The 12,296-nt window shown below is 52.6% G+C and overlaps 6 protein-coding genes across 6 annotated transcripts; 3 read left to right on the top strand and 3 right to left on the bottom strand.

Annotated features, from left to right (window-relative positions):
* The first annotated feature begins 41 nt into the window (after nt 1-41).
* M421DRAFT_246674 (uncharacterized protein) lies at nt 42-1,387 on the top strand. The gene is made up of 3 exons (XM_033588561.1): nt 42-451; nt 506-563; nt 616-1,387. Exons 1-3 carry the CDS (start codon nt 302-304, stop codon nt 1,146-1,148), a joined length of 741 nt encoding a protein of 246 aa, XP_033452929.1. The 5' UTR covers nt 42-301; the 3' UTR covers nt 1,149-1,387.
* Nucleotides 1,388-1,625: 238 nt separating this feature from the next.
* Nucleotides 1,626-3,783, top strand: M421DRAFT_399113 (MFS general substrate transporter; the record flags this gene model as incomplete). Its single annotated transcript, XM_033590172.1, has 3 exons — nt 1,626-2,390; nt 2,514-3,157; nt 3,208-3,783. 3 exons carry the CDS (start codon nt 1,626-1,628, stop codon nt 3,452-3,454), a joined length of 1,656 nt encoding a protein of 551 aa, XP_033452928.1. The 3' UTR covers nt 3,455-3,783.
* A 1,270-nt stretch (nt 3,784-5,053) lies between these two features.
* On the top strand, nt 5,054-6,165 carry M421DRAFT_1288 (uncharacterized protein; the record flags this gene model as incomplete). Its single annotated transcript, XM_033587356.1, has 2 exons — nt 5,054-5,457; nt 5,910-6,165. The coding sequence occupies 2 exons, from the start codon at nt 5,054-5,056 to the stop codon at nt 6,163-6,165; spliced, it is 660 nt and encodes a 219-aa protein (XP_033452927.1).
* A 151-nt stretch (nt 6,166-6,316) lies between these two features.
* Nucleotides 6,317-8,741, bottom strand: M421DRAFT_246652 (HET-domain-containing protein). Its single transcript, XM_033588560.1, has 3 exons — nt 8,656-8,741; nt 6,462-8,605; nt 6,317-6,403 (listed from the first exon to the last, which is right to left on the bottom strand). The coding sequence occupies exon 2, from the start codon at nt 8,528-8,530 to the stop codon at nt 6,506-6,508; it is 2,025 nt and encodes a 674-aa protein (XP_033452926.1). The 5' UTR covers nt 8,531-8,605; nt 8,656-8,741; the 3' UTR covers nt 6,317-6,403; nt 6,462-6,505.
* Nucleotides 8,742-9,038: 297 nt separating this feature from the next.
* Nucleotides 9,039-10,417, bottom strand: M421DRAFT_53582 (uncharacterized protein; the record flags this gene model as incomplete). Its single annotated transcript, XM_033595134.1, has 2 exons — nt 9,039-9,232; nt 9,289-10,417. The coding sequence occupies 2 exons, from the start codon at nt 10,415-10,417 to the stop codon at nt 9,039-9,041; spliced, it is 1,323 nt and encodes a 440-aa protein (XP_033452925.1).
* A 377-nt stretch (nt 10,418-10,794) lies between these two features.
* On the bottom strand, nt 10,795-12,129 carry M421DRAFT_416298 (uncharacterized protein). Its single transcript, XM_033591007.1, has 2 exons — nt 11,586-12,129; nt 10,795-11,536 (listed from the first exon to the last, which is right to left on the bottom strand). The coding sequence occupies exons 1-2, from the start codon at nt 11,747-11,749 to the stop codon at nt 11,188-11,190; spliced, it is 513 nt and encodes a 170-aa protein (XP_033452924.1). The 5' UTR covers nt 11,750-12,129; the 3' UTR covers nt 10,795-11,187.
* Nucleotides 12,130-12,296: the final 167 nt, after the last annotated feature.

Genomic DNA, 12,296 nt, shown 5'->3' with positions numbered 1-12,296 from the left:
CAACACAAAGCTGGCAGTATGATGCATATCAGGTTGCGCCGCACCAAAATACTACACGTTGGTACTACCGTGTCCGTCTGTACCCAGATCGGAAGCCAATCAGCTAACTCGACAGAGTCTGGGCACCACACAATCCCCTGTCCTTCCTACGCCGAGCCGGTGCATGTACCAGACTGTTCCGATTCGAGCTTCAATTGGCGAATGTCATACATAAAGCAGCCGTAGTAGCCGTCTCGGTCTCACCGCTGTCGCGAGACCATTTTTATGGCTTTGTATTGAGCCCACACACCCAGCATTAGAAATGACGAGGGGTTTTTGTCCATCTACTTTGACTCTGAGAGTCTTGTTCCTGCTCGGAGTAGTTCATGGGCTGTACATCATTGGTTATCCTTCGTCCAATGCTAGAGTTGGCTACACTTACACGATCGAGTATACTCCAGCCAGCAACACGGTTCGTCGAATCTGTCTGTCGTCGAGACATGGTCGACATTAATGCATGGTGCAGCCAACGACGTTTGCCCTCATACGAGGTGCTAATGAAGAAAATGTATCCATCATTGCAAGTAAGCAGTCAACAGGTGATCCATCATCATGACACACTGATAGACCCGACAGCATCGGTGACCGGCGGCTCTTTTACTTGGACAATACCGGAAAATCTTATGGAATATGGAGCCTACTATCTCAAAGCTGAGCAAGAGGGAGCTGGGAAGTCTTACTCAAGAGCTTTTCCGATTTCAGGAGGTCCCCCAAACACGATGTCCTTCTCAGGCTTCATGTCTGCTACGGCTCCAGCAATACAACCTACAGGCTCTTCCGCTCTACCAACCGAGTCCGCCACGGCGCACAGCACCAACAACAGCGGACTCAGTACGGGTGCAAAAGCTGGTATCGCTGTGGGAGCTGTGGGAGCTGCTTCAGTGTTGGCAGTATTCGCTTTTCTGCTGGGCAGGTGCGCAGGCAAGAACCCTAAATCAGGTCCGAGTCCTGAGCACATGGACGAAAACAGCAGTCCTAGAAGTCAGCAGCAGCCAATCTATAGCAGTCACGCTGAAGCAGAACTAGAGCAAGAGAAACGATATGTCGAAATGGACACACACCGCGTACCCCGGGAAGTCCAAGGCAACGGTGCCAGTGCCGTCACGTAGCGGCCAGCTTGAAGGATTGCAGGCGGTGTCTGAGGACGCATTGAGGTTTGCGAAGACGTGGATGAACAGGTGTTAGCAGCCTACACACTGAGCGTCACGCCTTGTCGGCTCTTCATTGGTCGAGATCGATCGTTTGGAGAAGGGTAAAAGTTGTCAATTCGATTGCCGATCTGGTCTGTCAGGCTAGCCTCTCCGGGTATAACACGTCATGTTATCCATCGGGCTGCATGACGTCGGGTTCGCTGCGGCGGGAACCCCCAAGCTTGCAACCGGCCTGGATATCTTAGTGCAGATAAGAGATTTGGTTAATTTCTTCAGATGCTTCTGCTGCTTCTTCCTGCGCTATAGAACGGAATGCTTGCTTGCTGACGTTCATCGACGCTGGAGGCGTCGACTTCATTCGAAGTTTTCACCCGTTTTTGACCGCACTAGCGCATCCGGCTCGGAATACACCAGCCCCCCCAAAACACCTGCCCAATGGCCGCCCCACAAACGGATTTTGAAGAAGTCATCCCAGGTACCCGTCGCCTTTATGATGAGAATGGCAACAATCTACCTGGAGATGATTCGCTCTTGAAACACGGCCATATCGTTCTTGTACCGCAACCCTCGGAGTCACCGAACGATCCATTGAATTGGTCCACGTCTAGGAAGGCCTGGCACTCCGTTCTGGTCCTTTATGTCGTCGGTCTCACAGCGGCAACATCTAACAATGCTGGATCTGGATCAGACGGTGTCAACGAAGAGTACGGAATCAGCTACGATGTTTTCAACACCGGTGCTGCTGTCCTTTTCATTGCTATCGGATACTGGACCTTACTGAGTTCGCCTCTGGTCCATTTGTACGGTCGCCGTCTTGGATATATTATCTCTATGCTGGTCAACATCGGTGGTCTTATATGGTATGGCCGAATTACCAACGTTGCTGGTGTCGTTTGGAGTCAGCTGTTCGTCGGCGCAGCAGAGTCGGTTGGTGAAGCCACCGTCCAGCTTTCGCTCCTTGATATTTGGTTCGAGCACCAAACAGGTAGTGTCTTGGGTATCTATACCTTTGCAACTGCTATTGGTACATACCTGGGTCCACTGATTGGTGCTCACTTGGCCGACGGTCTTGGGTGGCGGTGGATTGGTTATGCAGGTGCTATCATCTGTGGGGTCAGTCTCCTTGTCATCTTTTTCGGTCTTGAGGAGACAGAGTTCAATCGCGACCGCTATCTGGCGGGAAACGGAGATCGATGCCTAGTGCATGCTGCACAACCACTATCGGAGAAGACTCTGGAACATGCTCCAGTCGGAATTCTGCCTGACGTCAAAGACTCCACTTCTGTGGACCGCAATGTGGACAGCAATGAAGGTCCCGAGAAGGTCGCCCAAGCCGTAGAGAAGCACAACAGCGCAGACAACTCTTTCACCAACGCGGAGGATGGACATCCAGATGAGACTGCTCGCGGACGAATGTCACTGTCCTACAGTCGCCGCAAGACATACTGGGACCGCGTCAAGATTATCACTCCTGCGCCCAACCTTCGCGGTACTGGTGCGAAGCAGTACCTCCATCGCCTGTGGCATACCCTGCGCGTCTTCACCTTCCCAGCCGTCTGGTACGCCGGTCTTCAATGGGGACTGCAGAACATCTGCCTCACCTTCTATCTGACCGTACAAGAAGATTGGTGGTACAACGAGCCCTGGAACTACACCCAGACCGAGGTCGGCAACATGAACTTGCCGACCCTCATCGGAAGTCTGATCGGATGTGCGTACGGCGGTTACGGCAGCGACAAGTTCATGCAGTGGATGATTAAGCGCAACAACGGCGTCATGGAGGCTGAGTTCCGTCTGCACCTTATGGCGCTTTGCACCCTCATTTTCCCGACTGGCATGTGGCTCTTTGGTATTGGATCGGCCCGTGGTTGGGACTGGCCGGTGCCATACGTAGGTTTGGGTTTCATTGGCTTTGGATACGGCTGTGCTGGCGATCTGAGTCTGTCTTACCTTGCAGATTCGTTCCCGTATGTTTTACCAATCCCGCATGATATCCAGTATGCTAAAAATACTGCAGTGACATGGTTCTCGAGGGCATGGTGGGCGTTGCCGTCATCAACAACACCATTGCCATGCTGTTCACTTTTGTTGCGAGTTACTGGATCGACTCCGGGATGGAGAACTGCTTCATAGTTCTTGGTGTGCTTAGCTTTGTGGTCATGGCTTCGAGCTGGCCCATGGTCGTGTATGGCAAGCGCACGCGTCGTTGGGCGAGAGACAGGTACTTGAAGTTCGTGGAGATCCGTGATGGGTTCTCGAAGTAGGTCCCAGGATTACGCGCGTAGACGATGAAGTTGTGCAGCAACGCATTACGACCAGTACTAGAGAGGGAACAGGGAGAAGTGGATGCAATGATTCTGGACTCCTCCGTTGGGTGCATGGCAATCGAATGGCAGGAAGACTAGGCAACGCTACCGACGAGTCTGTCGTACATAATGAAGTGGAGCCGATCATATTCTGTACGCGGCTGCCACGCGTTTCGTCAACACATGAAAGAGTTGTCAATTGAGGACAGAACGTGAATCGACAGCGCTATATGAGCTCCTCGGCGTCAAATACTGACATGCATGTTCACCGGCATCCAAAAGCCACGATGCACATCTTTCAGAGTGCACAAGGCTGAGGGAGGGTTTCTTTTGTTCTGAGGCTTCCAGACTAGTGGACATGGCTCGGCAGATCGATTTATTCCCCACTCGCGCACAGGCTCTGCCACGTTCAGAAACGCGACAATCGCCTCGTCCTCTTTTTGCGATTCAGCCGCTCCCCCAAGGCCCCTGTAGCAGCGCGCCTCTGGCCGTCAGCGCCGGCTGGGCAGCGTTGCTTGTGCGGATACAAGTATCCTGAGAGGAAGTTGCTCCAGTGCATACAGACATGCGGAAGTTGGGTTGCCGACAACATTAAAGCTTGGTCACTCGCATAGCTGCAGTCCATTTCCTATCCCGTACCGGTACAGCCTCAGAAACCTCATCTGATAAATTCTACGGGGCTGCCGCTTTACGCGAGCGTTGAAGCCAAGCGCGGCGGCTCCGAATCTCACCGTCACAGCGTCGGTCTCCAGCGCCCGCATGAGGAAGCTAGCAATTTCGTTGCACAAACCGTTCGATCTGCCGGGTACGACAGAGCTCTGCAGAACGCATCAAACGCGTTTCTGCATCACTTGCAGCTCTGCCACGACGTCCGACTACATCCTCGTATTGCAACTAGACAGCTCGTGTCCCGAGTGCTTTCACCATTTACGGCTCGGTGCCTGCTATGGCCAGCGAAAAATCACTACAGTCTTGGTCCTAATTAAAACCGGTGGAGTCTCATAGCCAAGACACGAAAAGATTTGACTACGTGTAGTCCGCGTGGCTAGATCTCAGCTGGAGAACCGCCACCAAAAGTCATTTTACTATATCCGGTTAGTGTTCAGCCCAATGTCGCTATCCGCTTCTTCGGTTGTGGAAATTGTGGGAGTTTGACTGGGCAACTTTGCACAATGGTCTGAAAGCAATCGTCGTTCGGGTAATGCTCCGCTGTGACTTGCTGGGACTGGTAAGGCTTTTGTCGCGGCAGTCGGTACAAGGTTGCCAGGAGAAGTGGTGCTGTTCAGTGAAAAGCCTTCGGTCCCCCCAGCGCGAAGAGGGAGACGTACTTGTCAGCATTCAGACCCTTCGATCAGCCATTCGCTACATACACGCCGTTCGTCCTCATACCTAGGATCAGAGTACTAGACCTCGTTACGACCAGTGATCACGATCGACAGCAGCTGTACCACTATCAATACTCATTCGCTATCATCCCTACCACGGTGCACGTTCCTCGAGGACCATCGCAACCTACCACACTATCCTGTCCTTTGATCGAAGGCAACCAATTAAAACATGGTGGTCAAGCTACAGATGGGCGTCTGGGCTGGCATCGCCGCTGGCAGCGTCATGGTTATGCTCGTCCTGCTACCTATCCTCGGCTGCATGTTCTCTCGGAACAAGAAGGCCAAGAAGGCCGCTGAGCTGGAAGAGTCAGCAGCAGAGAAGGGAGAGGTCACCTTCTCGGCACCAGCGCTTGCACAGACACGAGAACCAGCAAGACCAGTCAATACGATCCTGCAGAAGCCTGCTGTGCATGTCAGCCAACAGAAGATTCGCACACAACCGTCGACACATAGCATAGCCCCAAGCTATCAGAGTCAGTCATCGACATTGGCGCCTGGATCACCGCTTAGGAACTCGACACCAAGCCCACCGCTGCCGCCTCATATGCAGCCGATGTGGACGAAGCCGTCGCTGTGAACGACAAAAAAAGAGCGAGACATCATGAACAATAACTAGTCTAGGAGATAAAACAGCACGGCTTTGGGTTAGAGAAGAAAGACAAAAATATCTAGCGCAACAACACCACTTCGTGTAACCACCGCCATCGCAACGGCCACAACCATTTACGACGCCAGCGTTAGCGTGCAAAATCCGAAACTGTTACAGCGCACATCTTTTGAAGAGGAGAAAAGAATCATACAATTTAAAATCTCATGTTCGTCCGGACTCTTGTGCAACTGTCGTTCACGCTGTGCAGGATCCGAGACGCCAAATCTTACATCAGCACCCCATGCCACCCACAGCCAATCCCTACAGTACAACTGCAACTGCTTTGATCCATGTTGGACACGTTGATGCATCCACATATATTGCCACCGCTCTCCGGCTAAAGGCGAGAAACTATCCTATGGACAAACAACGACAGCTACAACATTGCAACCAGCAACAACCACGTCTGCATCATCTCGCAGATCGAGTCCATCAAGGGTGTTGAGAACATCCAGGAGATTTCTGCTGTGCCTGGTGTGAGTGCGTTGATGTTCGGACTCGGTGATTACATGATTGATGCCGGTCTGGGTCTGTCGAGTGCGCTGGGTGGCGTGCCGCATCAGATGTTTGCGAAGGCGGTGGGCAGGTTTGGAGCGACGGCGCATGCGACCGATCTGTCGATCTCTGGGTGAGTACCTCCTGGGTAAAGTTTGGGATGGCGGCTAATGCGTGATATTGGTGTGTTGAGTGTGGATATGTTGCCAATATTGATCCAGCAGGGTTTCAGGGCGATTGTTGTGAAATTTGATGTATGGGAGTTGTCAAATTGTTTCATGGTTCGTTGAAGTATGCGAGGGCTGCTGCACAGTAGTCGGCCGCTGAGTCGAAGGGAGAGATAGATGGCGCCGAAGCATAGGCCTTAACGTTCATCTGCGAGGCCTCAGTTTGCTTCAGACACAATCGATTATCGATAACTCTTGATATATACTTTGCACGAGGATGGGAGCATCATCAGGATGAACGTAAATGCAGCTAGAAAAGGCTGAGCGTCTCTCGCGACCAGGTCCATGCGCCCTTTTCATCAGACATTCTGTCGATCAAGAGGGCTCTTATGGACTCTGATGTAGCAAAATCATCACCACCAACAGCACTCGGCAATATGGGTGGAGTCCACACGCCTATGCGTCGAAAGCCGCTTTGTCCATTCGAGCTGCACTTCGAATGCAACAATTGCTGCGGCGTTAACCGCTCTATCAGGAGACAATGGAACTTATACCGTTTTGCAAGACCATGTGATCTCCCTATCGATGGTTCACGTGTAACACCCAGCAGCAAGGCTACGACATTGCTAAAGTCATGAACGTCTCTGCTATCGAGCTGCAAGCCTCCCGCCCCAGCAGCCCCGGATACGACGCGAGTGAAACAACCTCTCAAAACGTAGCCGGTAATGCATAGTACCGGCTCAAAGCTTGTGTACTCCGTTCTGACATGTCCTGCCAAAATCTTGCCAAGTTCGACTTGGTAGCCACGTTTCGATTGGAGACTGATTCGGAGGTCGGCTTGGTCTGTGCAGAAGTGATACGGCTTGATGTATTCACCCTCGTTACTATTGCTTGAGGACCGCGCCTTCACGGAAGCCCAGGACCATGATGGAAATATCAGAGGAAACATCAAGGGCTCCAGTACGGAGTCTCGATGCAAAATTCTCCAGTTCAGCGCCTCAATGAATGTCGTCTGGGCTATTTGGTGGCAAGTGTCCGGAAACACTATGGGAACTCCATAGAAGTGAGTGAGTGCAACTGGCCCGGCGTCCGTCACATGCGCATTGCAGATACCAGAGAAAGCGTGGATTGCATCTGTTTTGAATGACAGACGTCGCTGATAGTACTCTTTCAGGCGGTTCTGAATCTCGTCGAAACCGTTGTTGGCTTCGAAGGTCGGGAAGACGCGGAATTGCTCGTATAACTGAGATTGGGGATCTGTCGCAGCCAAATCAAGCGACTCCAACCAAACTGCACTTGCACATTGAAAGTACATCTGTGAGTCGGTAAAAACTATACGTCGGCGCGACATCAGCATCTCTTGATATGTCCAACCTCGGCTGCTCCATACTGCAGCATGGATTTGCTCTCGCATATTTTCTGTGGATACAAATGTGTGCTTTCCAACAGCAAGGCTCAACTGGCAGCGCCTTGGTGTTGCATCAACCCCAGGAAGGCCATAGTGAGGATCTGGACCCGTAGGGGCTACGATCGTGATCTCAGCGCCCTGGTATATCAAGTCCATACTGCGTATAATTTCATGCTTTTCCTCTGGATTGTCCTGATCGATACAGTATCGATCAACCCATAGATATGCGATACCAAGGCTCAAAGTTACTGACATCGCATCTTGTATGGTTCGCGGTGCACGGCGCAAAGTCGAGGTCCAGTCTCCCTTCTCACCCGTGGGGTGGTCGCCCCAAACATAGCTCAGACAGGCGTACGGCTCTGAAGAGTCAATGAGGCGCAACGTCTTCTCTCTGCAATCGATAACTCGTAATATCTCGCATCGGGCTTGCAGACGCTGACAGCGTGCATGAGAAGACTGGCAGATTCTCAGCCACCGCTGAGCAAGATCAAGGTTTGAAGTATTCGATGTCATAGTTTTGACGATGGGTATCCAGGAATCTTCCAGATCAAGTGGCGTTGTTGGGTAGAAGTCGAAGTCGAAGTCGAAAATCTTACTAAATTCCATGAAACGCACGCGAATGTAGAAGTCGTTCCATCGCTCAGTTCGGAGGCGCCGATAGTCGAGCGTAAATGAGCTGTGACCGGAACTTTCTTTACGAATGGACTCGAGCGCTGCGAAGATGCAACCAAATTGCTTACATAGCTTACAGCCTCTCCGCATCGACGCTTTCTCGATGAAAGCGATCGTTCCTCTTTCCTTCTCTTCCTGTACATCAGAGTAGGATCCCAGGTTCAGTGCGCTGCATCGATCACAAAGATGTTCACGGTCGTCGGAAACATCTGGTCGCCACGGAAAGCGCTCCCCGATCGAAGCCTTTTCCTTCATCCTGATCGCGGTCTTCGTTGCAGTGGGTGTGGCTGTAGTCTTTGGATGTTTGGTGCGGGGCCAGGCTGAGGACTCCTGGCTTCGAAGGTTAGCTGCACGTCGTGCGTATTAGAGTCCAGCCCCACCTTGGCAGCTGATCGGTACTGCTGAACGCAGTAGTCATTCCCCAGAACCGTAAATATATCAAACGTATCCGCTTCCTTGCTCTCAACTGCACTTTAGCTTGAAGCTTCTGGAGACCTCTAGGTTGGTATGTAAACGCTTGGCACGAAGCTGAAGTTGCGCTGCAAGATTTTTGACAGAGACACTATATCAGCAGTATCAGTCAAAGACAAAAGGGCAAAGCTACGTTAGGAGATATTCAGAGTCCTGTTAGCCCGTTTTGTTGTGATTTTGTGCAAGATAGTAGTACTGCGAGAAATCGAGGAACGGGTATAAGACTTGCGAGGTGTTGTGGTGTTTGAGACCCAAACTGCAACAGACGTTCAAGCGGTGGTATTCAGTGCGCTCAACTCGGCGGCACCTGCAGCTTCCCCATATCCACACTCTTATGATACTTCCTACACGGCAGATCCGCATGTTTATGATCTTCCTCCTCGTCCTCATCAATCTCAAACATGCGTCTCAGCTCCTTACACGCAACCATATACTGCTGCCTCGCGCCTGGTGACTCTCTAAGCGGATTCGGCGCCTTATCCCAGCCTATTTGTAACGTTAGCATACCAATATAACTCGATCTAGGTACCTGGAAAGCTTACCGTGCGGTACGCCAGGCACACAATGGTAGTGTACGCGCTTCCCCAGGTCCTTCTGCAGCTTATCCCTGAACCGCTCACCCTCGGCGAGCAGCATGTCCCACTCGCAGCAAAACATGACGATATCATCTGGCAACGCTTCAAGCATGTGTATCGGTGCCTGACCGGGGCTGAGCCAGGGGTGTGCGAGGTCGAGCGAGGGCGGTTGGAGGTACGAGTCGTCAAAGAGCTCGGTGAAGACGGCGGGGAGGTTCTGGTCGGCGCGTGCGCATGTGGCTCGGCGTTGGGCGCGGGTTACTGTGTAGTCGGTGGGTGGGTAGAAGGAGACTATGCCTCTGATCTTGACAACTCTGTTGTTGGCTGTTGTCATCACTGACACAGCTGGCCCTTCTTTGTATGATGTGACTAGGGACAGCGAAGAGGCACCGGTCTGGCGCATCATGGCGATCCGGTCGAGACGTGATTGCTGCCGTATGAGCGGTATGCGCGAGCTGGAGCTTTGCGCTGTATTAGTTGAGTTGGCAGTCGGTGGAGGCTGGATGACGGCGTTTGGTACACTACCCGCACGACCGTCTCTGATCGATGCGCCAGTTTGGTCGCGGTCGAATAGCTCTCCCTGTAGGCATAAGGGTACTGTAAAGCTCATGTTGCCTCCAGACGAGAAGCCTGACACTGCAAAGCGGTCAGGGTCGAGCATGAGCTCTTCTGCGTTTTGCGCAAGCCATAGTATTGCGTCCGCGCCATCTTCAACGGCTGTGGGGAATGGGTATTCGGGTGCGAGGCGATATGCGACAGACACAACGACTGCGCCGACCTCCTTGACCACGATATTCGACCAGCGCGCATCGTCGTGCGCTGTTCCTAGGACGAAGCCTCCGCCATGAAAGTTGATGACGCAAGGATACTTCTTACTCCCCTTGAGCTTTTTATAGCGCTTGTAGTCCTTCGGTACGTAGAAATGTATTCGAAATTGGCCTTTGATGGGTGAAATAGTCGCGTCGATGTCTCGGTGAAACGCAGGTCGAGAAGGCCGAGGTCGTGCCATTTTGTGGAGAGACATGCCAATCCCCATGAGAAACCTCCAAAACACGGCCTGCACATGCAGCATCCATCTTGGTCGGCTTCCAGGCATGGTGCCAGAATTGTGGAGTAGGTATGTGAAGTGTTCCCCGAGTGTGGTGCGTGGGCAATCCGAGCAGCAGGTGCTGTCGGAAGAAGAAGGAAGAACTCAGGCCATGGATCGAAGTGTCAGTGAGTGACGATGCGCCAGTGCGCTTCGTGATGATTGGCACACTTCGCTGTCATTAGTCGGGAAAAGGAATTGTTCTGGAAAGGGTGCAATATGACGTACGCTTCTGCTGAGCGATAACGCCTTGGCAAAGGCGCATCACCACTTTCGGCTTCGGCTTGAAACTAGACACACTGTAAGAGGATGGTTAGTCGCTGACGATTTCACAGCCTCGAATAGCCTCGAATCGCCTCCGTTACTTGATTTTGTTTTCACAGGTGTCCAGATTTGAGAAGCATGAATTCATGCAACTCGGTATTCGCATTAGCCCTGACTAGTAGGATGTACCATGGTACTGAATGCGCGGACCAAGTCCACTGACAGATTGACAAGGATGTTCCGACAACCAACCTGCCATAACCGAATAATGAAGTAACCATCTCGAAGCAAGCCAGCGTGGTATAGGGCTGCTCAAGTCCTAAGAAAGCGCCGTACGCTCACCTATTGATGCCATAGACCGTACAATGCAGATGAAACACGTCAAACCAGTGGTTGATATAGAGATGGCGATGAGCCAGTGAAATGTAAGGAGAAACGCCGGTCAAGTGTATGCAAATTCAACGCTGAAGGAAACAAAGATGGAAGAGACACTGGGCGCCGCGAGATCGAAGGCGTTACGCGTCGACGAACTCGTAATCGGCATCCTCAGGCGCAACATGCCTCTTCTTTGGAGCTGGCGATAGGAGCTCGCCATCCGCATCCAGCACCTCGTACTCGTTCTTGATCAGCCTGTCTGTCTCACGGATCTCGTATCGCTCGATGGCCTTCTCGAGGGCAACGTTGAGGATCTGGCTGCCATGTGTTGGTCCTCGCTCGGCATCGTACGAGTAGGCGACCTCGGCGTCTGGCGCAGGGGCGGTCGATGGATGCTCGACTTCCTCGTCTGCTGACGAGTCGTCACTAGCGACGCTCATGTCCTTGTTGAGAGCAGTCCTAGCCTTCATTGGGCCAGGGTAGGACGCCCTGTGCACATCAGCGGCCGTTCAGGGACCTGGAAGTCGCGGCAACTCACTTGACGTGCGGGTAGACGCGAGCAGGGCGAGGCTTACCGTCCTCGACGCGTCGCCCAGGGCCGTAAGAAGGTCCGTTCGACCACTTCACCCTGCTGTCCTTGTCACGGCGGAACTCCTTGGCATCGCTGCGGAGATCACAGGTGTAGGTCTGTTCAGAAGCCATGGCGATTATCTAGTAGGCTGGCCTAGCTGATAAGAGGTGTGTGTTGGTGGAAGAGTAGGCTGAGGGTGCGTTGGAGTATGGTAGGGAGCTAGATAGGGAGCTTGGTGGTGGAGGAATGGGTGAATGACGAGGTCGACAAACGGCAGCTACGGCAGGCAGTAATAAGCTCGATAATGGGTGAAGGCGTGACTGGTGACTGGAAGCAGCTGTCTTGGGTCTCGGGTATGACTGTCTTGTTGAGAGTGACTCAGTTTTAGGCAGGTAAGTGGCGATGCAGGTACTCAGATAGGGGACGGAGCTCATGGAAGCGCGGGGAAGCTGTTTACTCTTACAGGTGAAACGCCCTTTATGCAGTGCTATACGTCGTGGGCGCCTTTGTTATCCACAGTGTGGTCACTGATAAGGAGCTTGGAGCTTGAGGCGCGGGTAGCTGTTAGCTACGTGATCACCTGGGCCAGCTCCGATACGCCGAGGCCCGTCAGCCCGCCTGGGATCCGGTTTGACGCGTTGGTGGCCTTTGCCCATGATGGCATCACCAGGGTATCAT

Source organism: Didymella exigua, assembly GCF_010094145.1.
Source record: "Didymella exigua CBS 183.55 unplaced genomic scaffold M421scaffold_3, whole genome shotgun sequence".
In the NCBI taxonomy this organism is placed as follows: domain Eukaryota; kingdom Fungi; phylum Ascomycota; class Dothideomycetes; order Pleosporales; family Didymellaceae; genus Didymella; species Didymella exigua.
The sequence above is the reverse complement of the archived record's forward strand: the minus strand, read 5'-3'. Positions and strand labels throughout refer to the sequence as shown.